The following is a 13,112-nucleotide window of genomic DNA, read 5'->3' on the forward strand; positions in this document are numbered from 1 at the left end:
TAAAATTTGTGCATTTTAACCTCCCCAGTTTTTTCTTAACCTTTCTAGACTAGATTCTAGTATAAAATAGTCTCTGCTTTAGCATATAATTCTCTATTTAGTTTTATTAATAAATCAAAATTCCATAAAAAGTAACATAAAGTGGGCCAGGTGTGGTGGCTCACGCCTGTAATCCCAGCACTTTGGGAAGCTGAGGCGAGCAGATCACTTGGGGTCAGGAGTTCGACCAGCCTGGTCAACACGGTGAAATTCTGTCTCTACTAAAAGTACAAAAATTAGCTGGGCATGGTGGTATGTGCCCGTAGTCCCAGCTACTCAGGAGGCTGAGGCAGGAGAATCACTAGAACCCTGGCGGCAGAGGTTGCAGTGAGCCAAGATCATGCCACTGCACTCCAGCCTGGACTACAGAGTGAGACCTCTTGGGGTAAGGAAAAGGTAATACAAAGCACACAAATATTATGACTCCTCAAGGAGCATTTCCTTCTACACAAGTTTTAGGAACCACAGATTTAGATAAAAAATCTAGAGATCTCTGGACTGATTTTCTGATTCACTGAAACTTAGATGAAATCAGTGGTTAAATAACAACTGGGAAACCCAGAAACTTAAAACGAACATGAGGATGTTATAAAGAAACTGCAGGGAAGCTAAAACTAACCTGTGATTTGTGTTCTAACCAGAATGCCAAAATGTTGTACAGATGAGGTCACTGAGGCCCAGAGAAGGCAGATCCTTACCTAAGGGTACAGAGTTTGTAACCCACAGAGCTGAAACCAAAGCCAGGCAATCTGAGGTAAGAACCTACAGACTCAGTCTGTGTCTAATAAGAAGTTCACTGTCATAATAAAGAGGGTGGACTGAACACATCCACTGACCCCTCTCTCTCCTAAAACCCTAAAATGACAACAGGAATTTTCTAAAGTAAGGTATGCATACCCTAAGATAAAGAAAATGAAAGACAAGATAACAGCATCAGAATGTGGAAGCTGAAAAGTAGAGGAAGAACTGGTAACTGATGCTATAGACTCAAGACAGCGGCCTCCTAAATCAGCTAAGAAAAACTTGAGTCACACTGCAGAGCCCCAAGTCAGGGGAAGAGTAGGGTTCAAGCAGGAGGACAGACTGAAACTTTAAGAAACAGTCAGAACCTCAGATCCCCTCCCCACATAGCCAGGCAGATGCGCTGCCCGCATCCAGACAGAAGCCTGTGGCCCATTCCTGGGACAAGGCCAAATGCAGGCTCTCTGCCTGAGGGTGGGGGCGCCGAACTAACAGCAGGGGGTTGCATGGGGCAGCTACGCACTTACTGCTGAGAATCTGCCAAGCCTCTTTTCCGGCTCTTCTCCCACACAGGTGATTTTGACAAAGATTAAATCTTTTTAAAAGTCCATTAAAAATTTCTGGGCCGGGCACAGTGGCTCAAGCCTGTAATGCCAGCACTTTGGGAGGCCGAGATGGGTGGATCACGAGGTCAGGAGATTGAGACCATCCTGGCTAACACGGTGAAACCGTCTCTACTAAAAAATACAAAAAAAAACAAAACAAAAAACTAGCCGGGCGAGGTGGCGGGCACCTGTAGTCCCAGCTACTTGGGAGACTGAGGCAGGAGAATGGCGTAAACCCGGGAGGCGGAGCTTGCAGTGATCTGAGATCTGGCCACTGCACTCCAGCTTGGGCAACAGAGTGAGACTCTGTCTCAAAGAAAATAAAAAATAAAAAATAAAAAATAAATTTCTGGGACAGTCTTCTTAACTTTTTCACCTTGCTTGATATTTAAAGCCAATTAAATGTCCTTCAGAAGAAAGAAAGGGAAGCAGGATTCAGGGAGACACCAAGTGGAATATGAGACAATCAGAGAGCAGCCCAGGGAATGGGGCGTCAGAAGGCAGAAGAGAAATTTGGAAAGAGAGGCAGGAAAATGGCAAATGTTCCAGAAGAGAGGGGAGGATTCCCTAATTACAAAGATTGACTGAACTGGGAACCTGGCTAGTTTGTGCAGCAATAGTATCATGGTCAATAGCTACACAGAAGTATTACCCTGAAATGGTCTAGCTTCCATGGCGGTCTTAGTCATATGACTATCACCTGCTGTGACTACAAACCCTCCAAAGAGCTTCAGCTTTGCATCTGCTATGGTAAGACCCTAAAATTGCAGTAGGCTTACCTCGGCAGAGTTCTCTGAGAGTTATTATTTCAAACCTTATTTGACGCAGCTTGCCTAACACTAATTTCCTATCGTTTAAGTTCGGTTAGTTGATCTAGTGGAGGAATTAAACCCCACTCAGGCATTCAGCTCCTGTCCCTCTGTGTCCAAACAGTCAAGGCCACCATGTCAGTACCACCCATGTCACATCCCCAAGAGGGCTGCTTGGACTTGGCCTCTTACCTGTCTCTGCATTTCTTCAATCTGTCTTTGGGGGATGCTCTGCAAAATACTGTACATGTCTGACATCTTTTCTTCTGGTACAACCACAGATGCTCTGGAGACAACAGCAAAACAGTTTACATACACACAGCCCTTCACAGAAAGCATTTCTACACACAGTCTTGTTTCATCCTCACAAGCAGAAACAACACCCCAAACCTCCTTCAGCCCCACATCCCTTCCGGTAAGTATTCTCTCTTTCCCCTCCCTTCCTCACTGGCTGAACTTCTCAAAGGAGTTCTCTTACACTTTCATTTTTTAACCTCCCACTCCCTACTCCATTAATCTTTCATCCTGCCTCCACTCCACTAGTGTGCTCTAGCCACACTGGTATTCTTTCAGTCACTTGAACACACCATGCTCTGCCCTACCATAGGGCCTTTGCATGTGAAATCCCACCCACCTAGTACACTACTCTTTATTCCCTTTCTAAATTAACAAACACTTTTCTCCTTTAGCTATCTATGCAAATCTATTCATTTATCTGGTGTATATTTATGGAAGCCCTATTATGTGCTAACCCAACAGTGAATTAATCAGACAAGGAAGGCGAGAGAGTAAGCAGGCCAGGAGAATGCCTGGGGAACGGCATTCCAGGCAAAAAGTCTAATAAGCAAACAGCCCTGAAGAAGCACCATGGTAGCCAAGTTCCAGGAACAGCAAGGAGGCTATTGTGGCTGGAGCAGAGTAAATAAGGTAGAGAATAATACCAGGAAAGAAGAAATGGGACAGATAGAGTCACAGCAAAGAGTATTGTAGACCACTGAAAGACTTGTGCTTTTTTTCTGAGATGGGAAGTCATGAGAAGGTTTTGGGTAAAAGCATGATATAACCTAATCATGTTCTAACAGGATCATTCCATCTAAAGTGTTAGAATAAACTACAGGAAAGCAAGAACAGGAGCAGAGAGAACAGCTGGGGAGCACTGCAAAAGCCAGGCAACAGATGCAGATGAGGGAAGACCTGATGATGGGGATGACAGGGTACAGCCCACAGCATTTGCTAACAGATGAGATGTGGTGGGTAAGAGAAAGAGAGGACTCCACAATCACTTTTCCTTCATTACATTTAGCAGAGTTTGTAATCACATTTGTATAAATTAAAGATTAAACTCTAACCCTCACTTCTGCAAACTCGGCCACTCCATTAGGACAGAAAGTGTGCCAGGCTCCACTCACCAGCGTATCCTCAGCACCTGGTATATTACTGCCTTGCACACAGTGAGCACTTGATAAACATTTGTTAAGTAAGTAAATGATTTCCACTATACAGATGGGAGAACTGAGACTCAAAGAAGATTAAGTCATTTGCTCCGATCAAAAAGTCAGCCAGTAAGAGAGCTGGTTATCTCAACCTAGGCCTTCTGACTTTCAATCCATAATTAGCACTACCCAAGCAGATCTAGATTCTCATAGAAATATCCTTTCAGACTCAGCTTAGAGCTACCGCCTCTGTGAAGCCCTCACCAATGCCACGGCCAATGACGGTGTGTGTCTCCCCCTCCTCCTGGCATCCCATCCAGTCACAGCTGTCTCATCACAGGATTTGGTAACTGCTGATTTACTCCTCTGTCTTCTACCACTATACCATGAGTGTCCCCGAGAAAAGGTTTGGCCTTGATTGTCTTTGTCTCCCTATACTTAAGACAGTACTTAGTAAATAAAAGGTACTTAACGAATGCTTTCATTGAGAGATAAATGCTGGAAGTGGCTCATCGCTTCTCTAAGACATGAAGAATAACTACTTGCTCTCCTCTTTCAAGCTGAGTTAGGCTCTCTCCTCTCTTTTAGGTTTCCATGGTCGCCTATGTATACACCTGCTCTGACATTTACCACAAAACATTATCACCAGTTTATCTTCTCTCACTAGATTCTAGTCTCCTTGGAAACAGAGACTCTATGTTACTCACAAGAGGCTTTCCAATCAATGTGAGATGAATGAATGAATGAATGAATGAATGAATGAATGAACTAGAGCTATTCAAGTTGTTCAAATACTGTGGTGATCAGATTTGGACAGAAATATCAAAAAAGTTGGGAGAGGAAAAAACCAGTAAACATTTGAGGCAAGAAAAAGACTGAGAGATAGATATGAATGGAATTAATTTTCAACAACCTTCGACCTGCAAAATCTTGGGAAAATGAAGCATGAGAATAGAGGGCTATTCTGTTCATTGTAATATAAATGGCGAATACCCAGTAGAATGGAACTGGGTCCATCTGTACACTGGGAATGTCCCTAAGCTTTCACCTACATGGAGGCCCTCCACCACCAGCTACAACATTATGCAAAATCGATAGAGACTGTAGACCAGTGGTTCTCAACTCTGACTACAAACCAGAATTACCTGGGAGCTTTAACAATCAGAGCACCCAAGAATTAGGCAAGGCTTTTTTTTTTTTTTAAAAGTTCGCCGGTGAGTCTACTCTGCAGTCAGAGTTGAACACTGGTCTAGGCTAGCAGTTGGTAACCATTTTCTGAAAAGCAACACTCCCCAACCTTTTCGGCTCCAGGGACCGGTTTTGTGGAAGACATTTTTTCCATGGACTGGGTTTGGCAGGGAATCGTTTGGGGATGAAACGGTTCCATGCCGATCATCAGGCATTAGTTGAATTATCATAAGGAGAGCACAACCTAGATCCCTTGTATGCACAGTTCACAGCACAGTCCACACTCCTGTGGTAATTTAATGCCACCACTGATCTGACAGGAAGCAAAGCTTAGGTGGTAATGCTCAGTGGCCCGCTGGTTACCTCCTGCTGTGCAGCCTGGCTCCAAACAGGCCACAGTCCGGAATTTGGGGACCCCTGTGATAAAAGGCCAGATAGTGATATTTTAAGCCCTGCATGTCATCCAATTTCTGTTGCAATTACTCAACTCCGCCAATGTGACACAACAGCAGCCAGACTATACATAAAGGAAGGGACATGGCTGTGTTTCAATAAAACTTGACTTACGAAAACAGCCAGCCTGCAAACTGGCCTCAGTTTGTGAACTGCTCTAGGCCAATGTAACTCTCTTGACGGAAAATAGAGAAAAACTATCTGTAGTAGTTCTTGAACCAGGGTATACATTACAATGACCTGAGGGGATTTTATTTATAATACACGCAGAACCACTAGTGTAGAGTTTACCAGAAGGTACTACCCACCTCTTCCAGTCAAGAACTTCAGAGAAAGGCAAAATATAGGAGTCTGCAATGACAACTGGGACACAGCCAGCTTGTAACACATCGCTCAACATTGCCTGGCCCAGCCGAGCTCCACGAAGGACCACACAGAAAGTAGCCTCCTGCAGGAACACAAAGAGGTAGGAGATTACAAACTAGTTTTGCTGATCCACTAACTTTGATCCCTATAGACCACAAAGTTTCTACAAGGGTTGACGCCAAGCAATACTGAGGCATCTTGACACAAAAATGCCAAAAGACAACAGCTCACACCTGTAAAACTTGAAAAGTTTAAATAGCTGCAATGTTTTGTATTAATATTTCTACTTTTCAGTATTGCTTCAATGCCACCACTGTTGGCCTTCTGAAAATGTTCAAAGTCAATGTCAAAGTCTTCCTCTAGACAGTTAACAATGTGACTTTCTGCAAATGGGTCTCTTTAGGCCCTAGTGTACTATGTAAACACACCACAGCACACTATCTGACATCTCTTACAGTACTTACCTCAGCCTACCTTATAATGGAATTATTTTGTCTGGGAATTTCAGGCTCTCTAGAAGACCCCCTATAGGGAAGGTATCAAATCTCTTTTCATCTTTCTACCCCCCATAGCATCTAACAGTGTGCTTTTTATATAGAAGATATTCATTTCATGAATTCAATGCCTCTGAAAAGATGTTAAGACTGATATGTTCTATAAAAAAAAAAATCTAATGAAAAATGTCTTCCTCATTCACTCCCTCAAACCCCTTCAATGTGGGGAATACTTGGGAAAAGGAGAGATGTACCACAAAAAAAACAGTTGCAATAGGTAAACCAAAATACAGAGACCCTAACTATCTAACATTCTGTTTCTCCCAGTTTTTGCCTCTTAAGGAGGGGAAAAGATTAAAAAACAAAACAAAACAAAAACAACAACAATTTTAAAAACACTAATCTTTAAAGCTGGAGAAAAGGAAAGTTCAGTAAAAGAAATAAAGGAATTCGATATTCCAAACACCTCTGGGGATAAATGAGAAAAGCAGCAAGAGGAGAGGAAGAGAAGTCATCATGGTGCCCGGAGGTGCAGGTGGAAAGCTCCCCTGACCTCGAGAGTCAGCATCCAGATGTGGACACATGTGCTGATAACCATTCTTCCTGTCTAGACAAAGGTTACTATAAATACTCCTGCCCTCATCACCACTGTTACCAGCCAGACATTCCAGAGGGAGTGCAGCACTTTTTGAATGTATTTTTACAATCCCGGTATGGGCAACTCTCTGGAGATTAAAAAAAAAAAAAAAAATCACACCAGCTCCTTTATGTTTCTTCTTTAACTAACCTGTGTCCATTTTAAATATTTAAGTAAACAAAGCTCAATTTCTCATTTCCTAGCCCCCATACCATTGGAATGTCAAATATCCTACATATAAAACATCCCCAAATGGACCACTTTCCCTATGGTTATAGAAGTACAGCCATTCCCATTATGTAAATAAAGGACATGCTACTGACAGGACATGCTAAAGGTGGCAAGAACACCAAATACCAAAACGATAAAAACAACCCCCAAACCCCTTCACTCCGGGGAAAGTTCACTGTGGTTCTGTAGGCCAGTATGGTCAAGGGATGCAAGTTGCCACCTCAAAGAAGAAAATTTCTCCGGACTGCCTTATGAATACAGGGGTAAAAGCAAGATACATTTGCCTGATTTGTCCATGTGGCTTCTCTGTGAATCTATGAGATTTGTGTTTTTGAAGTATAATGAATATCTGAAAGGAGTATGAACTCTTATAGGCCAAGCAGCTTTGCACAAACACAAGACACCAGACATCCAAGTACCTGAGGGTCTACGTGTCCAGTAAAGAGCAATGCTACGTTTTCTTCCCCTTGGGTAATTCTAGTTGCATGTGGAAAACAACTCAGGATTGTTGGGCTCAATTTTAACCCATGGAAGCAACTTCTACCGAGCCTTGTGAGAGGTAATGAATGACACTCACCTGTAGCACCTGTGGGTAATCGAAGACCTGGTGCTTGTGGCAGCGCTTACGGACAGAAAGGACACCCTCTGAGAGGTTGGTGCATTTATCAAGTACTAACACTGACTCTCCGTGTTTGACCTGGAGGGCTTCTAGGTCTTCTCTGTACTCGGGATGGAGACCCACCTGAGACGACATGAGGAAGTATCGCCGTGGACTACAAGGGAAAAAACAGGTGATTGGAAAATTGCAGCTGGTATGTTAGTCAAGGTAAGACAAACTTTGATATTAAACTTACGGCACTAAGTGTTTCCTTTCCAGTCTTGACATCCACTGATTTTTTTAAAAAATTATCTTCTGTAGTATTAGTAAATATTTAACATATTATATATTGTGAGAAGGTAAGATATGATTCATTCACACACTGAAATATTATGCAATCATAACAAATCTTATTTGGGAACAGTTCTTGATATTGTGAGGAAATGCTTATAATATGTTAAGCTGACAGCACATGCTATAAATATGTGTGTGTATATGTAGAAAGAGAGAAACTAACTGATTATTTGGAAGGCACATCAAAGTGTTGTCTTAGTTACATCTGAGTCCCCGATCTAAAAGGCACTGGAAGCTGGCTGCATTCTTCAAATGGGGGAAGAGGGAAGCTCGATGGGAAGCACTGGCATGCAACTGAAGGACTCTGGAAAGGGCTCCTCCTGGCTGTCGAACAGCATCCCTGTGCAATGGAGAGGCTCTAGGGAAAGTCCCCATCATCAAGGCCACATAAATGGGAGGGAGACCGAATTGGTAGTTGAAAACAAGAAGTAGAAAAAACGATCTTCATTAAAGCCTGGAATCTCCAGTCTTAACATCTGGATGGCAAAGATGTGTAAAAGAAAACAGAGAAAGAAAGATCTCCAAGGGTCTAGTGCCATGCAGATCTTCACAAGAGACAGAAATGGGAACACAAAGTTAGTAAGCCTGAAGTCAAGGGGACGATTTTGGGGAGACCAGATGGGAAGTAATTCCCTCCTGGAAGACAAGACTCCCACAAGACAGACAGAGTGCAGAACATAAAAGCTATACGGGTTGAGCATATCAAGTCTGTAAACCTGAAATCCAAAATGCTCCAAAATCCAAAACTTTCTGGATGCCAACATGACGCTCAAAAGAAACACTCATTGAAACAGTTTAGATTTCTGGATTTGGAATGCTCAACCAAGAGTATAATGCGAATGCTCCAAAATCTGAAAAAATCAGGAATCCAAAACACTTCCGGTCCCGAGCATTTTGAATAAGGGATACTCAATCTGTTTAGGCCAAGGGACCACAAGGAATCAGTGTCAAAGAGAAAAATCACAGAAAGCATGTTCCAGGAAGAAATGAAACACTCATCAGGCCTAGAAGCAACACACAGTGAAATCCAGCTCAAACTGGTACAGCCCAGGGAAAATACTAGGACTACATATCTCTCACAGGCAATGCCACCACGCAACCTAGAGTTTGTGAACCCATCCTTTTTTTTTTTTTTTTTTTTTAATTGTTTTTGGCTTTGAAAAGAGAATGGTAATTGTTACTTTCGCTTAGTTACTCAGACTTGTTTGGAAGTTCTAGCTGGGGAGCATCTCACTCAATAATTATACCCTAACTGAGAAGGTCATCTTCTTTTACAGAGGATTAAGCTTCAGGTCCAAATCACATAAAGCAATGAGTGAAGGTGAACACCCGCCTACCCAGCCAGACTAGTCAAATAAACCCAGAGAAAAGAGCAACCTACACCACAGTCAGACCGCTTTTACATCCTCAGAATCAAATCTTTTTTTGGCTTAACTAAGAGCAAAAGGCACTTCCCATATCACAATTAAGGAAAAAAGGAACCAGCAGACTCCCTAGAACTTCACTGTCTAATAGCGACTAGCCACCTGAGGCCATTTAAATTAAACTAGTTAAAAGTAAATAAAATTAAAAGTTCAGTTTGTCAGTCACACTAGGCCCACTGCCAGTGCTCAACAGCCATATGTGGCTGGGGGCTGCCTGACAGCACAAATGTAGACCATGTACTTACTGCAGAAACTTCTACTTAATGGAGCTGTTCCACGAAGTAGGCAAGAGTCAGAGGCCAGGGTGAGGGTAAGTGGAGATAAGAAAGATATATAGCAGCAACCCAGCAGGGAGATGGTTTGGATCAGCTGTACAGACTGGTTCCTTTTTCCTGGCCCATTTCCTCCTAAATTACAATTTATTGAGCAATATGTTGAATATTTATAGCCAAAAGTATTCTTTGTAGACATTGAAACAGGTTTTTGAGTTCTACTCCCAGCCCTGAGCCTCAGTAATTTTTCTTTTGTAAAAGTATTAATTTTCAGAAGATGACTTAGTGATGGCGAGATCACATATAGGGAGCACATGCAGTTCATCTCAAAGTAAACACCATTTTTGCTCAAATTATTTCTATAATCAAACTTACCTGTTTAAACTAGAGGACAATTTATAGTCATACCCACAAGACAAGCAGGGAAACTTCCTCAATAATTAAAGCTATTCAAAAATGAAACTGTCTTGTGAGTTGGTGATTTTTCAGTATAAACCAGAAACTTTTTCAGGAAAAAGTTACTGAAAACTCATGCTTCAAGTTAAGAGCTAAATGGTCTTTAAAGGTCTTTTGAAACCATAAGACCCTGGTTCTTTGAAGGATCTCATGGATGTTTCTGAAGCCTTTCTCTTTAAGTAGAACTGATAGCACAAAACTAGTGTTCTACCCTCTCCAGAAAAAGAATAAACAGGTGGGCATCCAAGAGGGGTGAAGAGGATGTCCAGGCAGAAGGGCATAGAGTGTTGGAGTCCCAGAGGACATTTCTGCATGGTCGGGTGGGGAAGAAGGAGCATGTGGAATGTTCAAGTCCTAGTGGGGTGGGAGCTTCTGCTTAAGAGAAGAGTAGTAAGGTAGCCTGGCACAGGATGTCAGAGCCCCAGAAGGGAAAAGAAGGCTTCTGAACTGGGGTAAGGGTTATGGGGATGCTGGAGACCAAGTGAGGTTAGGAGGGCATCTGGGCAGCTCAGAACAAAGTGTTAGAGCCCGGGCAGGCTGAGAAGGGTGCCCAAATTGTGGGGAGAATGGTGGTAATGGTAGCACCACTCCAGCGCTAGAACCCAAGAAGTGTGAGGAAGGCATCTATGCCGGGAGGGTGCAGAACAGTACAACATGGGGCGTCAGAGTCTGAGCAGGGATGAGGAGGGGTAGGGAAGGCCTCTGTGCAGCGTGGGGGCAGGGAGGCAACAGAAGTTTGATTAATATAAGAGGGTTGATCAAATAAGTAAAGACATTGAGGATAATGGGAGCCAGATTTCTAGGAGTCAGAGAAGGGAGTTACAAATATGGAAAGAGAGAAAACCAGAATGCCCCTGCAGTGTTGGATGGAACTGGAGATACTGAGATGAATGCATGGTTTTCAATACAATAGATAGACATCTGTCTGTACAGACAGAGAAATAAATACAGATGTTGATGTGTGGTGCTCAAAGAAACTCTGAAGAAAGACTCTGGGTTGGCTTTCACTGATAAGAAATAGAGTTCTATTTTAGACATTAGTTACCAGGATCACTGAATCCCCGCACTACTGCTACTCCATTTTCAACATAAATGTGTAGATGTGAACGAGTCTAAAAATGTGTCCCCTGCTTGCATGCTGGCTGTCCCTGACAGGGCAGATGGTTGAAGGAGTATGCTCATTTTAGTTTTTTTTTTTTTTTTTTTTGAGACGGAGTCTCGCTCTGTTACCAAGGCTGGAGTGCAGTGGCCAGATCTCAGCTCACTGCAAGCTCCGCCTCCCGGGTTTACGCCATTCTCGTACCTCAGCCTCCCAAGTAGCTGGGACTACAGGCGTCCGCCACCTCGCCTGGCTAGTTTTTTGTGTTTTTTAGTAGAGACGGGGTTTCACCGTGTTAGCCAGGATGGTCTCGATCTCCTGACCTTGTGATCCGCCCGTCTCGGCCTCCCAAAGTGCTGGGATTACAGGCTTGAGCCACCGCGCCCGGCCGCTCATTTTAGTTTTAAGCCAACTACATTTTAAGGTGGATTTGTTTTTCTTTTAAAGGCTAAAATGACTATCTATGGCTTTCATGTCTCCTAGCAGCACTGATATCTAAGTTTAAGCAAAACCATGCTGAGAACTTGAAGTCTCCCTCAATAGTAACAGTTGTAAACTCCCAATTTCGTTCCTTTTAGAAGGAAAATGACAAGAATTCCAGCTGAGGCCAAAACAGCTGTGAGAAGCAGCTATCATTAGCAACAATCATCCGCTTTCCATTGAACAAATACTGACAGAGATTTAAAACAAAAACAAAAATAAAAGCAAAGCTCTTGCTATTCTGTATAGCCTGCAAGAGATGTGGGAATTCCCTTAAACAGCAACTCTCACAAGGACCAACAAACCCAAAACACTGCCATGAGGTGGCCCACCCTGCCTTCTCCCAAGTCCCTGGCAGGACGATGAGTCTGAACTTGTCTTCACTTTTTTATTTTTTTTTGTCTGGGTTTTCGGGGGTAGGGAGGGGTGGTGGTGGGAGATGTTCTTATATAAAAGTTAACACCACAAGAGCATGGCCAGACTGCAAGCTGGCACCGAAATGGACAGCACCGGCCCAAGCCAATTTGCAGAAATCGGCCAGCAGAGGGAGGTTCATGCTCGGTGCAGACTGACCTTTCGGTGCTACCCTGAAGATAAAATGGACACTCCTATCGGGTTATTGAACCACAGAACTTTAGAAACTAACTAACACCTTTTCAAAGGATCCAGTTAAAGATATTAATTCCGGCTGAGTTACACATAAAAATTAGAGACACTAAATTACTAGGAAAATACCACCAATATATAATCTCTGAAACTAATTATATATTGATGTATCTAAATCTCTGAAACTAATTATCTGAAAATGAGTTTTACTGTTTGGAGTGGTTTTTCCCCTTTGTTTTATTTTCACTAAAGCTTTTATTTTCAGTTTTCTTCCCTGGATTAAATCTGAAAGGGATCAAGAGTCCTAAACCAATATAAGAGAGCTAGATTATATGAGAGGGATTAAACAATAAAGAGAGAGTTTGGTTCAAGTGGTCTCAAGAAAAGGGCACTTAAGACAGAGGCCCACAGGCAGCTGAGCAGTCCTAGCAGACCAGTCCTCACATGTTACTCTCTGCCTCACCCAGGGTTTCTCAACCCCAGCGCTGCTGACATTTGCACTCAGTACTTCTTGTTGTTGGGGGCTACCCTGTCCTGTGCAGAGAAGAATTAACACAGCAGGCCTGAGTGTTCTCCTTAGAAAGGTTTGCTTATAAGTTTGGTTTTTGGCTGTCATCTTGAAACTTGGATTTGGAGAGGGTTCCCATCATCCCTGGAAATGATAAGAGTGGCTCCCTGTGTTCAAACTGCACACACGTGTGGTTTATGCTGAACACATGCTTTCCTTCGGGGAGTCCGGAAGTTTGGCACGTGCCAGGCAGAGACAGTCTATGCAATCAGCTCCTAAGAAAGGCCCTGGGTGCTAAGTCTCTGACGAGCTCCCTTGG

The 13,112-nt window shown here is 43.0% G+C and overlaps 1 protein-coding gene across 3 annotated transcripts in view; it reads right to left on the bottom strand.

Annotated features, from left to right (window-relative positions):
* The window catches only part of EXT2 (exostosin glycosyltransferase 2), a 197,159-nt gene that overhangs the window by 159,210 nt on the left and 24,837 nt on the right, over window positions 1-13,112 (bottom strand). For all 3 annotated transcript variants that reach the window (XM_073017126.1, XM_008000925.3, XM_008000909.3), the window contains exons 5-7: window positions 7,574-7,769; window positions 5,577-5,716; window positions 2,387-2,480 (exon numbers count right to left, since the gene is read on the bottom strand). In XM_073017126.1, coding sequence (XP_072873227.1) covers window positions 2,387-2,480; window positions 5,577-5,716; window positions 7,574-7,769 — 430 coding nt within the window. The remainder of the gene's footprint in view (window positions 1-2,386; window positions 2,481-5,576; window positions 5,717-7,573; window positions 7,770-13,112) is intronic.

The sequence above is a fragment of the Chlorocebus sabaeus genome, chromosome 1 (genome assembly GCF_047675955.1).
Source record: "Chlorocebus sabaeus isolate Y175 chromosome 1, mChlSab1.0.hap1, whole genome shotgun sequence".
Taxonomy (NCBI): domain Eukaryota; kingdom Metazoa; phylum Chordata; class Mammalia; order Primates; family Cercopithecidae; genus Chlorocebus; species Chlorocebus sabaeus.